Source organism: Rhinopithecus roxellana, chromosome 13, assembly GCF_007565055.1.
Source record: "Rhinopithecus roxellana isolate Shanxi Qingling chromosome 13, ASM756505v1, whole genome shotgun sequence".
In the NCBI taxonomy this organism is placed as follows: domain Eukaryota; kingdom Metazoa; phylum Chordata; class Mammalia; order Primates; family Cercopithecidae; genus Rhinopithecus; species Rhinopithecus roxellana.
The window spans coordinates 49,359,037-49,380,924 of NC_044561.1; the positions used below are offsets into that span (position 1 = coordinate 49,359,037).

The 21,888-nt window shown below is 38.5% G+C and overlaps 2 protein-coding genes across 2 annotated transcripts in view; both read left to right on the forward strand.

Moving 5' to 3' along the window:
• Positions 1-13,462, forward strand: part of SLC5A3 (solute carrier family 5 member 3) — a 28,620-nt gene extending 15,158 nt beyond the window's left edge. Inside the window, exon 2 of the mRNA XM_030914290.1 lies at positions 5,717-13,462. Coding sequence (XP_030770150.1) covers positions 6,049-8,205 — 2,157 coding nt within the window. The 5' untranslated portion in view covers positions 5,717-6,048 and the 3' untranslated portion in view covers positions 8,206-13,462. The remainder of the gene's footprint in view (positions 1-5,716) is intronic.
• Positions 1-21,888, forward strand: part of MRPS6 (mitochondrial ribosomal protein S6) — a 66,313-nt gene that overhangs the window by 15,243 nt on the left and 29,182 nt on the right. The gene's annotated exons all lie outside the window — the stretch shown is intronic.

The window sequence follows — 21,888 nt, forward strand, 5'->3', positions numbered from 1 at the left end:
TCAAGCGATCCTCTCGCCACAGCCTCCTGAGTAGCTGGGATTACAGGCACGTGCTACCACACCTGGCTGATTTTTGTGTTTTTTGTAGAGATGGGGTTTTGCCATGTTGGCAAGGCAGGTCTCGAACTCCTGGCCTCAAGTGATTCACCCGCCTTGGCCTCCCAAAGTGCTGGGATTACAGGCGCGAGTCACCATGCCTGGCCTGTTATTTCATGTTTTCATTTATCTTTAAGAAAATGGGTTGTTGGGAGTTGGCTCCTATATGTAATCTAGTATCTTTCACATAAAAGTTAAAACAGTAGTAGTTTCATAGTTGTTCTTCCCTCACTGAGTGTCATATCTACAAGGTCTCATTTCTCTGAGATTTCTTTAAAAAAATTCATGATGAGCCAAACTTGTTGGTAGAATCGGGTTAAAATGAATGTATTTTGGGTGGAGTGTGTATGGATGAAGTAAATCTGGTGGTTTATGAACTTTTCTAGGTGAATAAGATTTTATTTGAGGAAATGGTTTACTTGGGAAATTAATCTATTCTCCCCACTCCTGTCCCAGGAGAAACTGATAAAAGTAGAGCTGTTCTAGTGGTAGAGGGTTGGGAGGAGGGCCTCAGTGCCTCCCTACTCTGCCTCAACGTCGTGCATCAGAATACAGCTTCAGCACCATTTGAGTCCAGTCAGGGCTTTGTATAATTAATAACTTTTAAAAACTTGAGGGTGCAAGTTTAATAGAAATGTTTTGTCAAAAAGATTTAAGGGCAAATTCTTTATATTTTAGGTACGGTTAAAGCATTACGGTACAGGTTGAATATCCCTTATCTTAAATGCTTGGGACCAGAAGTGTTTGGATTGTGGGATATTGCATATTACTTGGTGGCTGAGCATCGCAAATCTGAACATCCCAAACCCCAAATGCTCCAGTGAGCGTTTCCTTTGGGCATCGTGTCAGTGCTCAAAAAGTTTTGGATTTGGGAGGAGCATTTCAGATTTTTGATTTTTGGATTACGGATACTTAATCTGTAGTGTTGTCTTTAGCTCCACTTACAATTTAAAACTGGCTGGAGTTCAGTCCAGTTGTATTAGGAAAACCTGTTTTGCTCTTTGTGTTACTGATGAACCGCTACAATACCCTTGCTCCACATTTTTAAAGTAAGCAAGGGTTGAGGACAGTCCTGTGTGAGCACACATACACTTTGTACCAAGCGTTGGTAGTCTATTCCACAGCTGGAATTTGCTTTCCTAGACCTTGAGTCAAGGTGACAAAAGTGAAAGCATGTATGAAAAGTCTTAAGAATTTTATATAAATTTTTTCTTTTTGTGTTTTACTTGAAGTGATTTAAGTAGGAGCTAATAGTTGATGAGATAGTTGGGAGTCTAAAATGTTAGAGAGAGCTGCGTCTTTAATGCGTTATTTTATCTAGTTCTTCTATATATAAATAACTTGGGAAGATCCTAATATGCCTTGCACATAGTTGACAGTTTAATTTGAAAGGAACTAATATCACTTCTAGTATATTCAGGTTGTAGGGAGTAAACTGACATTTGCTGAACCACCCTCCCCATTGCACTGGGCAATACTAGCTTTCTCTGTTACTTACTCCTTATAAATCATAAGGAGCGAGTTGGTTTCATTTTAAAAGCCAGACAGTTGAGGCTCGTAGGGATGAAGTTGTTGCCCGAGATCCTACAGTTAGGAAGTGACAGAGCATGGAACCCAGCCCTTAAAAGTTGTGCTGTTTTCTTCTGTACCATGCCACCTACATAGATGTGGTACCTACATCCACCTCCCTTCTTACAGAATCATGAAATCTGTCTGTTGGGGTGGGGAGAAAACAAGCTTGGGTATGCCCATGTTTTTTGTTTTTGGTAGGTTACACAAAAGTGATTGTAATTCAGGTAATTAGGTTTTCAGAGGTGTCTGTGTGTTCTGTAACCCTAAATTATTAGCTAAGTGAATATTTTTCATTTGGATCAGAGGATGAGCAGGACTTATCAAGCTTACCATTGACAGAGTGCTGGACTAGGTGTCTCAGATTGTACCTTGAGTGTGTGGTTTGTAAATTGACTCCAAAGCTAAAGAGGTGGTTGTTTGGTCACATTTAAGATTATTGCGTTCTACTCTTTGCAGGCCCGCCTGTGTCATTGAACTTATTATGATTTGAAGCCCTGACTGAGTATAGGAGATAATTTTTCTTGTTCCTTGTTTGGTTTTTATGGCAGGTGATTTTAAATTTTATTATTTTTTATTTTTTGATAGTGTGCCCATATATCCTGCAGTTTACAGATAGTTCCAGAATAATTTTCTGGTTTGGAAAATAAATGATATGGTCACCCAGATAGTACAAGAGAGATCTGGTCATGATAACTAATTACATTTTGGTCAACATGGTTATGTCACCTGAAGAAGTGTTTATTTAAATTTGGTCTTACCTTTTTGTCTCTATTTGGTCTATTTGGTCAAATGCAGCAAATATTTACATTTACACCTCTCTATTTGGATTAATTCTTCAGTTGCAATTTAATTTATCCAGATACATGGAATAGAACTAAAACTGCATTCTGATTCTGTGCAAAACAATAAAATACTACTTTCTGAGAAGGCTGCCTTCTCTTTTGGGAAGAAGGGGAATCTGCTGTGTTTCAAAGCACCTGTGTATTCAGTGTTTGGCTCAATCTGCTCATCACCACTAGGGGACTGTTTCTTTTTGCATTCTACAAGTATACTCCCATTACAGAAGCTTTTTAAGAAAAAAAAAATGGACTACCAAGGAGCCCACTTACAAGCTTTTCATAACTCTACCTATTTTATTGTCTTATAATTTTTACTTGAGAGGTTTGCCTGAATGGTGAACTGTGACAATAGGCATATATAAATATAAAAATACAAGTTAAAAAGCCTCATGTTAGCTGAAGATACTTCCATGTATATTCTTGTAAAAATAAGGGAACCCTGGACAATGCTCATTGTATTTTTTTCTTTAAAAGGAAAAAAAACATATATATATATATAACATACTGTATATTCAGAACCATTTTTAAGGAATGTACAGTTTATCTCTTGAAAGACTGAAATTCAAGGCTGTGACTATGACTAGAGTGTAAAATATAGCTGTATTGCATTATAGTATTTTATATATTCCTACAAACTAAATTGACCTGTTTTTGGTTTTGTTTTTCCTTTTCCAGTCTTTACCAGGTGCTGGTCTCTGCATGTATTTTAAGTTGGAAAAATCTAGAAACCTACCCACAGACTGGTATGGTATCCAGTGAGAAGGGAACTGTCCGCAGTGGCTTTGAAGGATCTGAGGAAGCCTAGGCCGAGAGTTGAGAATTCAGCCTTGAGCTAGTGTTAGGCTATTCTCTGCTACCTCTCCTGTGGGCAGAGCAACTTTACTAGAGAAGTTAGGAGTTAGGGCTAGCATGAGAACTTCATGCAGTTTGAGCATTCATCAGACAGCGGAATATAGCTTCTATATCTGCCTTGCATAAATCAGATTTGACAATGAAAAACAATGTTACTGATAGTAACAGTGCTTCCCAGTGATTGAGGAAGTGCTTGTTTTCTTTTTGAGCACTTTGTTCTCTGAACAAATAAGCTGCAGCAGCTACTATGAGGCATAACCCACCCTATTTCCCCCCCAGATAAAACCAGAAATACCCAATGCTTTTCTTTCCCTTCTTTGGAAAGCGTGGTTGCTACTGCCATTGGGAATAGTGATACCTGATTAGCCAGGTAGCCTTCTGAAAATTGAAACAAGTGGCCTGAGGATGACTTGGATGGCTGTTGGGTAGCAGAGAGACCTGGAGGCAGGGTTTCATACCTGCCAACAGCAGTTTTCCTTGTAATTGACACAGCAGTTTTCATTGTAATTGACAACTTTCCCTTAAGCAGAAACATTTGAAGGTACCCTTTTAAATAATGTTTGCTAGTCATCCGATTAGATTTTATTTAAAATTTAGATGATTCCTCCTACATAATGTCAAAGCATTTGTTTAAAAACTTGAAAACTTTTGGGAGTGGGGAAGGTGGTCATAAAAATATGATCATCTTCAGGATTTGGCAGGTATGAAGTGATACAAATCTCAACTTTCAAGATTTTTTTTTTTTTTTTTTTTTGCTTTTCTCTGGCAATCTTATTTATGCCAGCCATTGACACTTAGAAAGCATTTAAATCACTTTTCATAGTATAATTATTGTAGTGCTTAATGCTTTAAAAAGGCATGCAGATGGAATGGAGACATTTCTATCCAGGCAGCTTTTTCTGCATTAGACCTAAGAACCTAATGTTGTAGGGCAGTAGTCTCTAGGCATTATGTTTAGCTCCTTTGTCAGTGAGAAGTGTGTTGTCAAGTTTCTAATACTGTGGTCTGCTGTGAACAGTTTTAAGAAGAGGTAGCTTTAGTATCATTTATAGGACTTAAAAGGAAAATGCCTAGGTTCATCAGAAAAAGCATGGAAAAACATTTTGCTCTGAGGTTGCCTTACTGCAAAAGGAGAAATCATTTAGAAGTTAATGTGTGGAAGGCATTAGGTTGAATAAAAATGTTTTTTCGTATTGATCTATTCGCTACAATTACAATTAACTTTGAAAATTCAGTATTTGTCTCTTTTTCAGGAGAAAAGACATCAAATTAATACGTTTAATTTTAGGTAAATTTAAATGTCTGTTTTGCAGAGTGATTATCTTAATCCAGAACTGAGAAATTCCTGATGGTCCTACTGAAGATTTATCTAATGGTCAACAAATGTCTGTTTTGTTGAGGTTTGGCGGACATAATAATAAATCATTTTTTAGTCTTCAGAAAACTTTTCTCCTCTTCCCTCTTTTCTCTGCTTCCCTACACCCTTCAACAAAAAGCATTTAAAGGAAAAAATACTCAATAAAATCATACCTTTAGTCAGTGCTGTTATCCTCTCAGAGGTTCTTTTGGAAATACTGCCTGATGAAAAAGAAGAGAAGGAAATTACCTCTTTTAAAGTTTTCTTTTTATTTTCTTGCAGCATCTTCTAACTAGCAGAAATAATACAATTTTTGAGTTGTTTTGTAAGTTGGATATTTCTAGTTTTGTGTGGAATATCTTGTTTCCCATTAGGGCAGAGGACGTCTCACAAGTTCTAGGTTACTGTATGACTACTATATCCATTTATGGGAGTTTAAGAAGCTTTATAACAATACATTTCCAGAGACTGGGCAGTACTTGGTTTTCTATATTTAAATTTTCTGAGGGTAGATGATAACATCTAGTAAACACCACCAAGTTCCATCCAGGACCCTAACTGGCCATAAAGTTAGCCCCATACTCTCTTAGGATTCATAGTATTTTAAGATTTCATTTTTGTGCCCTTATTATTAATTAGTGTTTTCTTCCCTTTAGGGTGCTTTGAGATCTTAGTACCTGTTCCAATCTGAGACTACCACAGTAAGACAAGAAAGGGCAATGCTGTGGTAGGCAGTTAGCTGCTGAAGTTAGGCCACTTAGTTATGAGTTTGATGAATTTTTGTCCTTAGTTCAAAATGATTAATATTCTCACTGACATAAGTATCAGCTGTGATCATATAGGTTGCTCTTTCCTGTGGAACTGAAGTGTATTTAAAATTTTTTTTCTTTTTATAAAGAATGTCTTGTTGCGCCATGTTTGCTAGACTGAAAGTTTCCTCATCACGTGGTGAGACCCTCCTCTAATTCAATCTTTGTCTTTTGTCTTTGCTGCCTTGCAGGGTTGGTACAGTAGGCTTCACTAGACTTAGCTGCAACTCAGAATTTCTCCTCCAGCACCTGAGTAAATGCTGATGGTCTTGTGGAGAGTGGATTAAGAGTACGAGCTAAGTTCTCAATCCCAATTAAGAAGCGGAAAATTTAAACTGTCTTCTTCAAAGTTTATCACAACCACCACCATCAAGACAGCAAACCAAAGGACAAAGACTTTGACCTGCTGTGTTGCTCTGTGTAGTCCAGTTCACGTATGGTTTACAGACTTGGCTGGGGTTACTAAAAATAAATAAAGTTGGACACTTCTGTCATTGGACGCTATTATTCACAAGTTACCAGAATGAGAGCTGTACTGGACACAGCAGACATTGCCATAGTGGCCCTGTATTTTATCCTGGTCATGTGCATTGGTTTTTTTGCCATGTGGAAATCTAATAGAAGCACCGTGAGTGGATACTTCTTGGCGGGGCGCTCTATGACCTGGGTAGCAATTGGTGCCTCTCTGTTTGTGAGCAATATTGGGAGTGAGCACTTCATTGGGCTGGCAGGATCTGGAGCTGCAAGTGGATTTGCAGTGGGCGCATGGGAATTCAATGCCTTACTGCTTTTACAACTTCTGGGATGGGTTTTCATCCCAATTTACATCCGGTCAGGGGTATATACCATGCCTGAATACTTGTCCAAGCGATTTGGTGGCCATAGGATTCAGGTCTATTTTGCAGCCTTGTCTCTGATTCTCTATATTTTCACCAAGCTCTCAGTGGATCTGTATTCGGGTGCCCTCTTTATCCAGGAGTCTTTGGGTTGGAATCTTTATGTGTCTGTCATCCTGCTCATTGGCATGACTGCTTTGCTGACTGTCACCGGAGGCCTTGTTGCAGTGATCTACACAGACACTCTGCAGGCTCTGCTCATGATTATTGGGGCACTTACACTTATGATTATTAGCATAATGGAGATTGGAGGGTTTGAGGAAGTTAAGAGAAGGTACATGTTGGCCTCACCCGATGTCACTTCCATCTTATTGACATACAACCTTTCCAACACAAATTCTTGTAATGTCTACCCTAAGAAAGAAGCCCTGAAAATGCTGCGGAATCCAACAGATGAAGATGTTCCTTGGCCTGGATTCATTCTTGGGCAGACCCCAGCCTCAGTATGGTACTGGTGTGCTGACCAAGTCATCGTGCAGAGGGTCCTTGCAGCCAAAAACATTGCTCATGCCAAAGGCTCTACTCTTATGGCTGGCTTCTTAAAGCTTCTGCCAATGTTTATCATAGTTGTCCCAGGAATGATTTCCAGGATACTGTTTACTGATGACATAGCTTGCATCAACCCAGAGCACTGCATGCTAGTGTGTGGAAGCAGAGCTGGTTGCTCCAATATTGCTTACCCACGCCTGGTGATGAAGCTGGTCCCTGTGGGCCTTCGGGGCTTAATGATGGCAGTGATGATTGCAGCTCTGATGAGTGACTTGGACTCTATCTTTAACAGTGCCAGTACCATATTCACCCTTGATGTGTACAAACTTATCCGCAAGAGCGCAAGCTCCCGGGAGTTAATGATTGTGGGGAGGATATTTGTGGCATTTATGGTGGTGATCAGCATAGCATGGGTGCCAATCATCGTGGAGATGCAAGGAGGCCAGATGTACCTTTATATTCAGGAGGTAGCAGATTACCTGACACCCCCAGTGGCAGCCTTGTTCCTGCTGGCAATTTTCTGGAAGCGCTGCAATGAACAAGGGGCTTTCTATGGTGGAATGGCTGGCTTTGTTCTTGGAGCAGTCCGTTTAATACTGGCCTTTGCCTACCGTGCCCCAGAATGTGACCAACCTGATAATAGGCCAGGCTTCATCAAAGACATCCATTATATGTATGTGGCCACAGGATTGTTTTGGGTCACGGGACTCATTACTGTAATTGTGAGCCTTCTCACGCCACCTCCCACAAAGGAACAGATTCGTACCACCACCTTTTGGTCTAAGAAGAACCTGGTGGTGAAGGAGAGCTGCTCCCCGAAAGAGGAACCATACAAAATGCAAGAAAAGAGCATTCTGAGATGCAGTGAGAATAATGAGACCATCAACCACGTCATTCCCAATGGGAAATCTGAAGACAGCATTAAGGGCCTTCAACCTGAAGATGTTAATCTGTTGGTAACCTGCAGAGAGGAGGGCAACCCAGTGGCATCTTTAGGTCATTCAGAGGCAGAAACACCAGTTGATGCTTACTCCAATGGGCAAGCAGCTCTCATGGGTGAGAAAGAGAGAAAGAAAGAAACGGAGGATGGAGGTCGGTACTGGAAGTTCATAGACTGGTTTTGTGGCTTTAAAAGTAAGAGCCTCAGCAAGAGGAGTCTCAGAGACCTGATGGAGGAGGAGGCTGTTTGTTTACAGATGCTAGAAGAGACTCGGCAAGTTAAAATAATACTAAATATTGGACTTTTTGCTGTGTGTTCGCTTGGAATTTTCATGTTTGTTTATTTCTCCTTATGAACTTAAGGATATGGTGAGACACTAACTTAAGACAATACTGACTGGTCTTTGGGGAAAAAAAGTTAAGTAACTGTTGCATCTCTCAGGCATTGTTTACGCTGTAGGTTTTAGCCAAATTTTACTTAGCAGAAAATCATCTATTTACAAGACTTTATTTTCCCAGAGATGGATGAAAGTAAATCTTCAACTTAAGTGAAGCAAAACCTAACAGACTGAATTGTGCAAATGTGGTTTTAAATTTTGCATACCAAAGTAAGGAGAGACCAATTATTCTCACAGAGCACTTAGAGCAGAATATATGTTAAGTTACCATGAATTAAGGTATACTGTCTGCACTGCCAAGTCTTGGCAGACCTTCTTACCCTGAAGTAGAAGATTTGCTCATTTCTAAATTTTTTTTGTCTCTGTAAGCCCTCCTACCATTAAGAAAAACTTATTTCTTAGACATTGTACAATCAGTTATGTACTGAAAATCGAATGTGCTTGTGTGATACTTGTTTCAGGACAAGTTCGTTTGCCAGGTTCATTTTGTTAGCATGAGCCTACGGATTCTGATTGCCAAAAGAAAGAATGTCTTCCTGTAGGTATTTTTGTACCACCAGTATGGAATGTTAGGGAAAAACTTTGTTCCAGTTCCTTTTTTTTTCTTTCTACTTTCAAGTTTAAGTGAACCATACTGAAATGACCAACAAGTCTGCCTGTAAAGTTACATGTCATGATTGTATCGTTAAATGATTATGGGGGAGAAAATGAAGCAAATGTTGCTGATGATCCCCATATTTATTGATCATATTAAGGTTGTTCATACAGTTTGGAAAGGACCAGCCCCTAAGCAGTGTTTGATTAACTTATGCTAATCAGATGATTACTCATATATTCTGCTAATTTTTTAGCTTTGTTCTTGTTATTTGGAAAAATTATTAGCCAAATGCCTTCCTAAGTGGATCTAGTTGGAAGATATGTCCGGAAACCTAAAGAAAAATTGATGCTGCCTTTGTGTGCTGGATTGCTCTACTTGATTAGATCATGATATATCAAGGTTGAATTTTTAGAGGGCAAATTTAATTCTCATATCTTATTGCATCCTTGCCGAGTTTTTCCTTGATTTTTCTTTTCCTCAAAAGACTTGCCATCTGTACACGGCCTCTGTGTTTTTGTTATAGTGACTTAGAGCATGAGGATATTTCAATGCAAGCTGGCCATCAGTAACAGAAAACTCAGTGCGTACTTTGCTGTTGTTAGGTTGTCAATATAGTCTTTCTGTAGGATGGATAGCATGTTTGAGAGGTGCCAAACAAGAACTTTTGGGGTTAGTAGTGTGTCTTGTGGAGGGTATTACAGGACTGTGTAATTATAGGACTCTAACTTGACATGGCTTGGCACCCACTTGCAGCTAGTGGGTACAGGGTACAAAAGATGTTAGAGAAAAGCTCTGCAGATTACGTACTTCTGTGTCTTTGGGTGCTCAACACTGTCCTTTGTCCTCCATGAAAGATGAAGGAAGCAAATTATGTATGTACTTTCTTTAATCTCTGATACTTTTTAGATTGCATGATTTTACTAGACTTGTATTTAGGGAAATTACTTTCATAAATACTTTTGTAGATTTTGAACTCAGTCTTGTTTTTAATTTTTTTGTAGTCTATAAACTAGTTTCATTATGATGGACTTGATTAGTCCAAAGTTAATTTTAGAAATCATCAGGTAGCATAGTGTCTTCCCATGATCAGGAGGCTTTCTGATGGACTGAGTCTGTAAATGAAAAAATAATTTATGTATGAATAGCATGTATATCTGAAGAGCTTAGACTGCTAGAGTGCCTTGTAGAAACTTTTTGTCAGTTTTATTCTTGAGGTTTATAATTTGGGGGCCAAATAGATAGAGATCATCCTTTTCTTGTTTGGAGGTTGAGGCTGCGACATGTTCAAGGTTATGAAGTCTTATTTGGGAAGAACAGAAACCAGGTCTCCAAATCTGGTCTCATGGTTTGTTTAGATGTGTCTGGACAAATGGTTTGTCAATGTTTTGTCCTATTTTTCAAAGGAACTGTTCTTCCTTTGGGACAACCTTATGGTGTTTGGGAAAGTAATAAGATCCTGGATTTTTCAAATTAACATTAAGTTGTAAGAACTAAAATTTTCTTTGAACCACACTGCTTTGTAATTCGGTGATAATTGACATATTGTCTGGGCAGCCTTTCTATCTCTTCCATATCCAGCGTAAATGAATAGGAGGTGTTTGTGATTTTTTTTTTTTTCTGCGTTTATTTAACATTGAGTCCTAATAGTTTGGAGAATTAGGGTCCCTCTACCTTCTTTCTGCTCTTACTAAGATACATAAGGTACATCATCTTGTGTCTGTGTGTATATAGCAGTAGGTCAAGTTTAGAGTACTAAAGTCTGTAAATAAGGAATGACTATTAGCATATTCGTTAGAGTTGTTTATTCTTGCCAGTATAAACATCACTTTATTTAGACTAAAGTCCCTGAAGCTTGTCTTTCTTATTGCTTCCCAGTAATAGATAACGTGCTCGAGTAAGTTTGTGAATTGCTGATTGCAGCTTCATTCAGGGACCAGTCTCCAGTCTATATTTCATTAGAATGATTGTTCCTGGAATGATACATGGACTGTCTTAAGCTAGCAAAATGTTCATACTTTACACTGATTAAATGGGTCCTAAATGATGACATTGGTCTTTAGACATTAACATGTGTATATTTTTATATTAGCTCAAGCTAAGGTTCAGAATTGAAGATTGATATTGACTAGAATAGCTAAAAGTCAGAATGAGGTGAGGACACTGGCCTTGGAAGGTAGAGAAAAATAAATGTCTTACCAGGTGTTAATGGTATCCCCAGTTCTTAGACTTTAGTCTTCTCAGGCAATTTTCATCCCAAGATCTGATGAGAAGGGTGTATTACATTGGTATGCAGGATGATTATTGCGTATTTTGTGGGACCTCTAATTTCCCTGGTAATCTTTAAGAATATTCTGTTCTGCCACCCCCAGAGTAAACACTTGAGCCAATTTCTTCTTCACCAGCTATTCTTCCCCGGGGGTAATTATGCTTTGTCTTTAGATAAGAGAAGCATCAAGCAATAGCAGTGGTGCTGTGTCCTTTGGCCTAAATTCAATAGATCTTATCTCCTAGGGCTTCCTTTTCACTTGGCTCAAAGGATCTATTGTCTTTGGCACAAAGAGGCTGGCCAGGGTCATGTAGCCATAGCTTTTAGGGATGGTACCTCAAGAAATTAGCTGGGACCTATCACTCTGAAACTTCACATTTTAAGAACTGAGTTGAGGGAGTTGTTATGCACTTGTGTAACCTGAGGCTAAGCAAGGGGTTCAATCTTGTGAGGGCCAATTGAGTGTGTCTGTATTTGCAGTCCATGGCTTATTTTCTCTGTAGTGGGCATATGGAGCTTCCCCTCTGACTTTGAATATCATTTGGTGTAGCCTATGTGTTATTTTCATTCTTTACCACCAAATAAAGTGGCTTACTGGCTACTCAGTTATTTGCTACTCAAAGGTTAGGTCTTCCCTGTTCCTGCTTGGCAGTGTTAAAGCTTACAGGGTTACCTTATGTTGATTCCCCTGGCTCATTTTCATCAGAGGCATGGTGACTGGAAGGGGATCACATGGGTCGCTGGTGGTGACACCTCACTATTTCCTAGGTTTGAGTAGAGAGATGTACACAACGCCATTCCTGTTAAATTATGTGACTACAGAGACTTGCCAGGACAGAATTTTCCTAAGAAATCAGAAAAATGATTAAGTGAGAGGAAGTACCTGGGTGACACAGACGTTAGCCCGTTGGTAAAAGACAACAAATATTAGCTTAAAATCTGCATATGTAGAATCATTTTCATTGGATTCTGGAGCTTGAAGCACCTTGGTTCTCAGCTACTTTAAACTCCTCCCCATATAAATTGGGGCACTAATAAATAAGATTCAGCTCGTTAAACCCTGATTTGATGTTTGAGCATTATAAAGTACAAAGTTTGTTAATGCAGTAGAGATAATTTAGTAGAAAAATGCTTTGAGGCTTCAGTATTTGTAAGATTTTGCATTAGCCAGGTGCTAGATTGTTGAAGGCATTTCAGTGTTGATAATAGCCTGAGCAGACTTCTTTACAAATGGGATATATTTCTATATGTGTATATGCCCACTTACCATTCAGAGAGACTGGTCTTTCTCTTTGTCTTCCTTCACATTGCTGTGTCAGTTCTACACCTAGTCTTTTCAGCACTTAGCAAATTCAAATTTTGATTTGTCAGCTTAGTTCACTTTAAGGCATATTCGCATGATGTGTGAAAGTGCCATTTTGCCCCAGGATTGAGGACTTTTAGATCCAAATAATGATTCATTAAATATAATTATGCTTTAGGTATACTGAATTTCTGTTAGCTTAAAATGTTAATTCTCGAGAATGATTTTCTCACTTTGTGTTGGCTAATAATAAAAGCACTATTTTATTCTCAGAATTCCTTTTTCAAAAATTAGGGAGAGAGCAGTAGTGATCATTTATGTGAGCCCCTTTGAAATGATGGTATCAGAGTGCAGAGAAACAATGGAGTTTGTTTTGATGCCAAAAAAAGTTTTTTTTCAGTATAAGTAAAAATTTGGAATTAGTTGGCATACAGAGGAATCCTTTTGTACTGGAAGGTATGGGGCTGGACTGTGAAAAAGTAATCTTTCGATTGCTAGACTTGGTTAACTTAGGACTGCAAATCTTTTTCTTCTCTCAAGGTCACTTAAAATGGAATGTTTTTGTCAGACTGTCTTCTGTTGGAATACTTTAGCTGTTCAGCTACTTACAATGTTTTTATTTAAACTTCTCTCTCTCCGATGCTGAGAATAAGGCTTTAAATTATTGATTCACCTTTAAAGGAATGTTGTGAGAATTGATGTAATTTGTGTTTGTTTCCATCTAAACTTCTTTATAAAAAAGAGGGATTAGCTTTTTTGTTTTGGGGTAAGCATTTAATTTATCTGGTAACCAACAATGCTAACCATTGGCATATAGTCTTTCATTCAGAAATAAACAAAAACTGTTTGGTGTATCCGTATCATTGCTAATCTTGTACACTTTACTTTTTGGGCAGTACCATACATAATCTGAGGCTGTTGACTTAAACCAATAACCTTACTTTATGTAATGACTCTTAAATTTGGTTACCTGGGTTCACAGCCTGCTTGAAGAGAAAGGATGCTAGAGTAAAGTAAGCAGCTGAAGAGCGAGCAAATCAAGACAAAACACAGTGGTCTCAGATTCTTCGTCGTGTAGGAACAGTGGTTTTGCTCCATACCACCGAAAAGCACGGTAACATAATTGTTGCCCATGATACTGAAGCTCTACCCCTCACTTCTAGGTTGTTTACATTCAGAGCTCTATCAATAAGAGGAATACTTATTACAGTGAATTCGACAACAGCACAAGTTGGCAGTAGCTATCCCCAATCTAATTTATCTTGGTAAATTCACCCTGTTTCCTAGTGCTGCTGGATAAAAGAGCGTTTACTTTTTATTGCTCTTGGACAGAGTAGTCTAGATAAGTTTTCATTTTATCAATGTAGCCTAGACTTCTGTCAGTGGAATGTTCACTAGTAACTCATCTTTTTGTTGTTACAATTGGAAATAGAAACAAGGCTTATTGCTATTGTAGAAATCCCAAACTGGCAAAGGCCAGTATATGTGGTATTCCATAATATAACCAGCTTATGAAATTTCCGTGTTTGGATTAGTGCCTTCTGGTTACCAGTATTGACTCTGCTTGTTTGCACCTTTCCGTTCTTAACAGAAAATTTGTATTTGTTATTCCTTTTAAATTTTGTCATAACTAGTGAAGGAAGTAAAAAAAAAACACACATGCATTATAGTTACATACTTTACTTGCAGCCTTTATTTAGGTTCAATGAAACCAGATGGTTCTGTATTTGTGTTGCAGCCTAAATGTTGTTTCTTTTATATCCATAATTAAAAATTTAAAGTTACTTATGTTCTGTGATCTTAATTTTGTTGTTTTTCCATTGTAGGTTGATAGGTATATCTGAGAACAGGTACGTGACAACAGTTTATATTCCATGATAGAAAGCTAAAGTCCATAGAAAGCACAAAATCATGTTCACACATTAGTGTATCCACACATAGAAAGCACAAGACTAATAGTATGCTCTGTATCCCATAAGTGCCAGTCATAAAGGCCACCAGGTATTTGTCTCAGAGTTGCTATGAGGACTACAGTATTGATAAGCCCAAGACAATGCAGTATCTAAACTGGTCCTAATGGTAAGGGATCCAAAGGAATAATCTCAATAAGTTTGTACCACATTGATAGAGGGAGAGAATATAAATATCAAGAATACCAAAATTATATTTGGGGGTTACTAGCTAAAATGGGGTTTGAGGGCTTTTTACTGCAACCTGAAACTGGAGACACAGGATGGATGTCTAGGTTTTTGGTGGGTGAAACAGGTGACACATTTCTGCTTTAAGCTGTAGTGTCATTGGGGTTTTTTGTAAAAAAATCTTAAATCTTTTAAGAAATATTACCTCTTATCAACAGTGCCCCCCTAAACATGCAGAAAGTCATACTTTAACAGGGCAAATACTACTTGTCTTTGATTTTTTTGTGTACGTTTGTGTGTGAGAGATGAAGTTACCTTTATTTTTTTTCCTATACTTGACTGTGCTTCATTTTAATAAAGGATAATTTTATCTGAGTGTTCTGAGCATCAGACTAATTCTGAAGCAGATTTGCTAGAGGTGCTACTTTGCTTTTCACAGTGGGATGGAGAGGATTCTTTCACCTGTCCCATTAACCCTCTTCTAGTCTAGATGAGATGAAATCTGTTAATGTGTGTGCAGAAGAAAACGTATATTCTTCTACTCAGCATTGCCCTTTTCCACCTCCTCACTTCACCTCTGAGTAGCTTATCAAGAATGAATGAATGTCTTTGTCTTAAATTTTGCCCATGTGTTAAAAGATGTAATTCTCAGAATGGGATAGAAATGACTACCTTTGTTCCTACTCTTTTATACAATTATCTCTTTAGGGAAAGACTTGGTCAACTCTAATATATCTATAAGGAAGACTGTATCTGGTGTGGACTAATATGAGATGTTTTAGAAGAGTTAACCTGAACCCTTTGAGGGAGAGATTATTCTTGCCAGCAAAAAGCTAGCCGGGTATGAGCCTACCACATTATTTGAGAATATCAAACCTCAGGCCTGGGGGATGAGGGGAAGAAGAGTACCAGAAATGCAGGAAAAAGAAGTTTGAGTAACATCCTTGGCTTAGCAACATGTGATAATTTAAAGCTGTTACAACCTGTTAATCCTACATACTATGTGTTCTGTACCTTTTCATGTTTTTAAATTTAAGATAGTTTGTTAGTGTACAAAAGAATGCTTCTGGAGATTTCTTTGGCAGAAATGCCTTTCATTTATAATTTCATGGAGAACTGCTTTAATTAGCCTAGGTGAAAAGTAGTCCTAGCAGTGTAAATATGTATAATTAGAGTTTTCTAATTTCACTGTGAGATCTCTAACTTTTGAGTGGCAAACAGATCAAGTCTTTTGCTCATAGACTTTTCTGTGGGGTTATTAAAATGCAAAAGCTTTATTTTTTTTAAATAATGCCATACTCCGTTAGTGTCAGATGATGGTATGGAATTTGTTCCCTTGCTTTCCCCCACTGTTACTGCTTCAGTTTCTAGATTGCCAGCAGAGTTCAGAAGTAGAGCAGGGATTTACCCATTCTTTGCTTGGACATTCCATTTTCTTTTGTCCAGACCCATGTTGGCAATCACGTATGAACTGTTACACTTCTCAGTGCTTTTTTTTTCTTTTTGATAAGATGGATATCAAAAATAGTTGCTGTGCAAAAGTTAGTAGTCTTCTTCAAGAAGAAAACCAATTCTTTTTCTAATAATATCCTGTGAAATTGCTTCATTCATTCATTTATTTTTAAGCCAAATGTCAGCAGAGTGCTGCTGCTTTTATCTAGTAATTTTGATATGTAAGTATTAATGCATTTTTAAAAGATGTCTACATTGAAAAATGTTCTTCCCAGTGTCCTGCTTATGATGTTTTGTTCAGATTTTTTTGTAAGAGACCAGTTAGTACACTGGGGGTGTGTATTGTGTACATGTGTCATTTTTGTTAGACATTGTAGACCAAATGTGATTATAAATGAAGTTGATGAACATTAATTTTGTTATTAGTGAGTTTTTTGAATTGTAAGTGGATTTCCAGTTTACCCTCTGTTGTTCACAGCTTTTTTAATTTTAAGGTTTGACTAATTGGATCCATCTCATTGTACAGTGTTTTAGTTGCAAACAGAAAGTAGAATTTGGTATAAAACAGGTTATTTCTATATTGAAAGGAGTACAGTTGAAATTGTAGATTTAAGATTGTTAAAATCATGACAATTCTAACTCGTCTATTCTAACCTATTGTGTACAATCTGATTTTTTAAAATTGTAAACATGTATGATCTTGGTTTCATGTGTTTTTGAAAGTGTTATTGTTTAAAAAATGAAAAAAAAATGAAGCATATCTGCTAAAGAGCTGTCAGTTTTCATTACTGACTCTGTAAAATACACTGTTCCTTGTGTACTGTGTGTTATTTTGCCAGCTGCTGCATTAGCCTTCAGAAGTATTTGGAAACTTAAGATGAACTGCATTTCTTGCAAAGTACATTCCTTTCTGTGGTATTTTGTCCTGTAACTGAAGTATAGTAATTATTTTATGGAAATGTTAGCAATTCTGTACCAACTTTGAATAAAATGAAAAATTTATATTTCTGTGACTAAGTATTTTCAGTATAAACACCTCCACAATGTAGTGTTCTCGGTCTCAGAGTTGAAAAAGAGTTTGTATCTCAGTTTCTTTTGCCCTTGGCCCATGAATGGTTTCCAGTGAGTTTCCCTCTACTCATTTTTGACATTTTAAATCTTTGTAAACACTGACTCACAGGTATTGACTGAGAATAGGATTATATGTAAAACATAGAGTAAATTAAAATATTCTTAATTTTTTCACTTCTAATTTTGAAATTTCAAGTTACAGGAAAGTTGTTAAGAATGGAATGAGGAATTTAGGAATTGACTTCATCCAGGCTCACCAGGGGTTAACATACTGCCTGCCACATTGGCTTTGCCATTCTTTTGAAGCGTAAATATTTTTTCTGAACCATTTGAGATACTATTTGCAGACATCGTTCCCCTTTGCTCCCTGAGTACTTTGTGTGTATATTTCTTAAGAACAGTCACTCATAATTATCAAACTCTGGACAGAAACAGTGATTTTGAATCAAAAGACTATTCAAATATTCCTGGGTCCAGTAATGTCTTTATAGCAGGTTTTTACCCCCTTTCAGAAGCCAGTTCATTGCGTTTAGCTTTTATGTCTTTTGCCCCCTTTAATCTGGATCACTTATTGGCTTTTGTCTTTCACAGTACTGACGGTTTTTTTGGTGGGGGTGGGGCGGGAAATGTGACTTGCTCTGTCACCCAGGCTGGAATACAGTGGTGTGATCTTGGCTCACTGCAGCCTCTGTCTCTGAGAATTCTCGTGCCTCAGCCTCTTGAGTAGCTGGGATTACAGGCTCTCGCCACCACACCTGGCTCATTTTTGTAGTTTTAGTAGAGATGTGGTTTTGCCATGTTGGCCAGCCTGGTCTTGAACTCCTGACCTCAGGTGATCCCACCCTCTTCGGCTTCCCAAAGTGCTGGAATTACAGGCACGAGCCACCATGCCCAGCCTGTATTGACATTTTTAAAGTAATACAGGCCAATCATTTTGTGACTGTCCCTTTTCAGTTTGTGTTTATCTGTTCCCTCTTGATTAGATTCACAATATGCATTTTTGGCAGAAATACAAAAGTGATGCTACACCCCTAAAGCTTCACATTAGGAGGCATTGGATGTGTTGTCCCATTATCGTTGATAGTAACTTTGATACTTGGTTAAGGTGGTGTCCACCAGGTTTCTCCCATGTTACTATTTTTTCCCTTTGGTAATACGTAATTAGTGGGGGGATACTTAAAAACCATGTAAATAACCTATTTCTCATCAAACTTGAACCCCTAGTTTTAGCATTCATTTATCTAGGAATCCTGCCTAAGTTGTTACTGTGATGGCTATTTTCTAGCCTTTTTTTGATGGGGAGGATACTGAACTCAAGAGCTTCCCTTTTTCCCGTTCATTTGTCAGGATGAACTCCTGGATTATTTTGTTCAGTGAGTTGTTATTCATGATTATTTTGCTTAGATGTTTCCAGATTTAGCTGGTTTCTGTATCTATAGTTTCTTTGTCCTCTGTGACGTTTCCATCAGTTCTTGAGTGCTTTGCATTTTCCAGCACAGTAAGATGTCCTGGGTGCACCGTGTCATTTCTTTGCCTCAGTCTGGGGATTGGGCATTTAGTAAGAGTAGCTTGGAGTACTCACTGCTGTAGGGGTCTCATGACTTCTGGGCCCTTTCAGCGTACAGAACTAGGAAATACACATAGAGTCACATGTCTTTTTTTTATTATTTTTATTTATTCTTTTATTTTTATTTTTATTTTATTTTTTTGAGATGGAGTCTGGCTCTGTCGCCCAGGCGGGAGTGCAGTGGCACAATCTCAGCTTGCTGCAAGCTCTGCCTCCCGGGTTCATGCCATTCCTCTGCCTCCGCCTCCCAAGTAACTGGGACTACAGGTGCCTGCCACCACACCCGGCTAATTTTTTGTATTTTTAGTAGAGACCGGGTGTTTCAGTCAACAATGGATGACATATATGATGGTGGTTCTACAAAATAATGGAGCTGAAAAGTTTCTATAGCCTAGTGACCTTGTAACATACCATAACATGTTACTCCTGTTGGTGGTGGTACTGGTGTAAACAAACTCTGCTGCCGGGGATATGAAAGTGGACAGTAATGTCTTAAGCTTTCACGTTCACTAACCGCTCACTCACCCAAAGCAACTTCAGTCTTGCCAGCTCCATTCATGGTAAGTGCCCTTTATGGGTGTACCATTTTTTATCTTTTATACCATATTTTGACTGTACCTTTTCTGTGCTTAGATACCGTTGTTGTGCAGTTGCCTACGGTATTCCCTGCAGGAACTGCGTGGGTTTGTAGTGTAGGAACAGTAGGCTACACCACATAGCTTAGGTGTGTAGTAGGGCACACCATCTAGGTGTGTGGAAGTACACTTTATGATCGTACAAAACAAAACTGCCTAACGACACATTTCTCAGAGTATATTCCTGTCGCTAACTGTGCACATCTACAGATGCCTCCAGTTCTAAATCAACTCCAGTGGTTTCTTTTTAGCCTTCCCTCGGTGTTCGTATTTCTCTTCTCCAGCAGTGAGAAATCTGATGATACTGATGCAGCTCATTTTGTTGAATCCTGTAACACCTTAGAATTAATTTTTGCATGGATAGAGTCTTTATTCTACCTCATATTTGTTTGCAAGTTTGGCTGAATGTAGAATTCTACCTTCAGAAATTTGAAATCATAAGACTATAGGAATTTTCTAGCCTCTAGCCTCTGTGCTCTGAAGTTTCAGTTAGGTGCCTTGACAGAAGTTTTTCTTGGACAGTACTGGCCCTGGCTGGCTTCTTTCAGAACGGCAGCTCCACTTGGGGACTGTGATTCTCGCTGCTCTCTTCTGCTCAGAGCCCCTTTAGTTTAGCTCTTGGACCTCCTGGACTGGTACACTTGGTTTTATGCCTTTGCTCTTAATTTTCATCTCTTTTTGCTCTTTTTAGGGCAGTTTCTAAACTTTATCTTCCAACCCTTCTGTTGAAAAAGAATAAACTTTCTGTCAAGTTAATTTTAAGAGCTCTTTTGTTCCCCAAATCTTTTTTTGTAGTCTCTTATTCTTATATCTTGTATCTTCTCATCTCTGAAGGTACTGTCATCTTCCATTCCCGCATTATTTACTTCAAGATAGTTTTTTTTTCTGTGTTAATCTTCCATGTAAAAGGCTTTTCTCCGATATATGCTGATCTGCTTATTTTTAATAGGGTGGAGCATGCTGACATCACACTTGGGCCTGCAACGGCCTGGCCGTGTGTTGGGTTAAGTCCTGTGATATCTTTAGAATAAGTCAGGCTTTCCACAGAATGTTTTGAGTTTTAAACTGAAGGGTAAAAGGCCTTTTGCCATGACTGTGAGAGCCAAGTGGGGGAAAGAACACAGGGGCCCCAGCATTCACAGCGTGCATTTTTTCCTTAATGTCTGCTTGGTACAGTACTACCATTTAGAGCTGTGCCTGTGCCCTCCAATGCAGAGCCCTCTTCTATCTGCCACAGAGTATAAACCTTCAAATATGCATCTCAGGATCCAACTAGTCCTTAAACTCAACCAATTGTATTTGTTTTAGTGTCACTTCACCCCCACTTCCCAGAGATGCCCGGTGTTGGTTTGGTTGATTCTTAGTTTTTCCCATTGTTGATTTTCTACTTCTACTTCCTTTCTTCCAAAATATTATTGCTGCTTTTTCTTCTTGTATTCCTGTAAGGTTGTACCTAAAAAAAAACACAATAGGTGCATCAAAACATCACATTGTTTACTTTGAATATGTATCGTTTTTATTTGACAATGATACCTCCATAAAGCTGAAAAAAATCTCTTTACAGTAGTTCTAGTAGGTTTTCAGGTGGGAGCATAATTAGGTGCTTGTGTTGAATCCTCTGTCTTGCCTGGAAATTCTGGTACTCACTCTTTAACCTTTCGAAGGTTGAAATTACAGAGCCTATTGCCCATTTCTGCCCTTCCCTGAGATAACATGTTGACTACCAGAAGCACTGTTGGAGTTTTAAAATTCTGCTTATTTCTAAGTGCAAAACGATGAAAATTGTTCACATTTCAAAGGGGCCTGCAATCTCAGCACTTTTGGCTCAGTAGTTGGCTGGGCACAGTGGCTCCTGCCTGCAGTCTCAGCACTTTTGGGAGGCTGAGGCTGGTGGATCACTTGAGCCCAGGAGTTCGAGACCAGCTTGGGCAACATAGCAAAACCCCATATCTACAAAATACACAAAAGTTAGCCACATGTGCTGATGCACACCTGTAGTCCCAGCTGCTCAAGGGGCTGGCTACTGAAGAGGCCGAGGCAGAAGGATTGCTTGAGCCTGGGAGGTTGAGGCTACAATGAGCTACTGTTGTGCCACTGTACTCCAGCCTAGGCAACAGCGTGAGATCCTGTCTCATTAAAAAAAAATAAAAAGACTGTATAGGTGATTCTTTTATACAATGTGTGAATACCACCCATCAAAGCTATTTTATTGTTTTAACATACTCTATAAAATGACACATGTACAGTGTAGTAAACACAGTGTATTTGTGGTAGTTCTGTAAATTTACCTCGAACGCTGCATGAGTGAATTCGGAATCATTGGCCCTTGCGTTAGATTCCTTCCAGTATATGGTCATGTTATTTTTGTCAATACATTTTTGTCAATCAATACATGACCTTGATTTATGTGTGTTTCTGTTTAAAGACGCCATAGTTACTAATTGTCGATAACATTGATAACAATGATAACTTTGTGCTCAAGACCCATAGCGCTAGAACTCATGCCTGCATGAAGCTTATCTAGCACAAAGTTTTTCCCTAAGGCACATCACATCCTTAAGCTTAGGAACACTAGACAGCCGTTCAGCACTACACTTGGGAGCCATTTTAA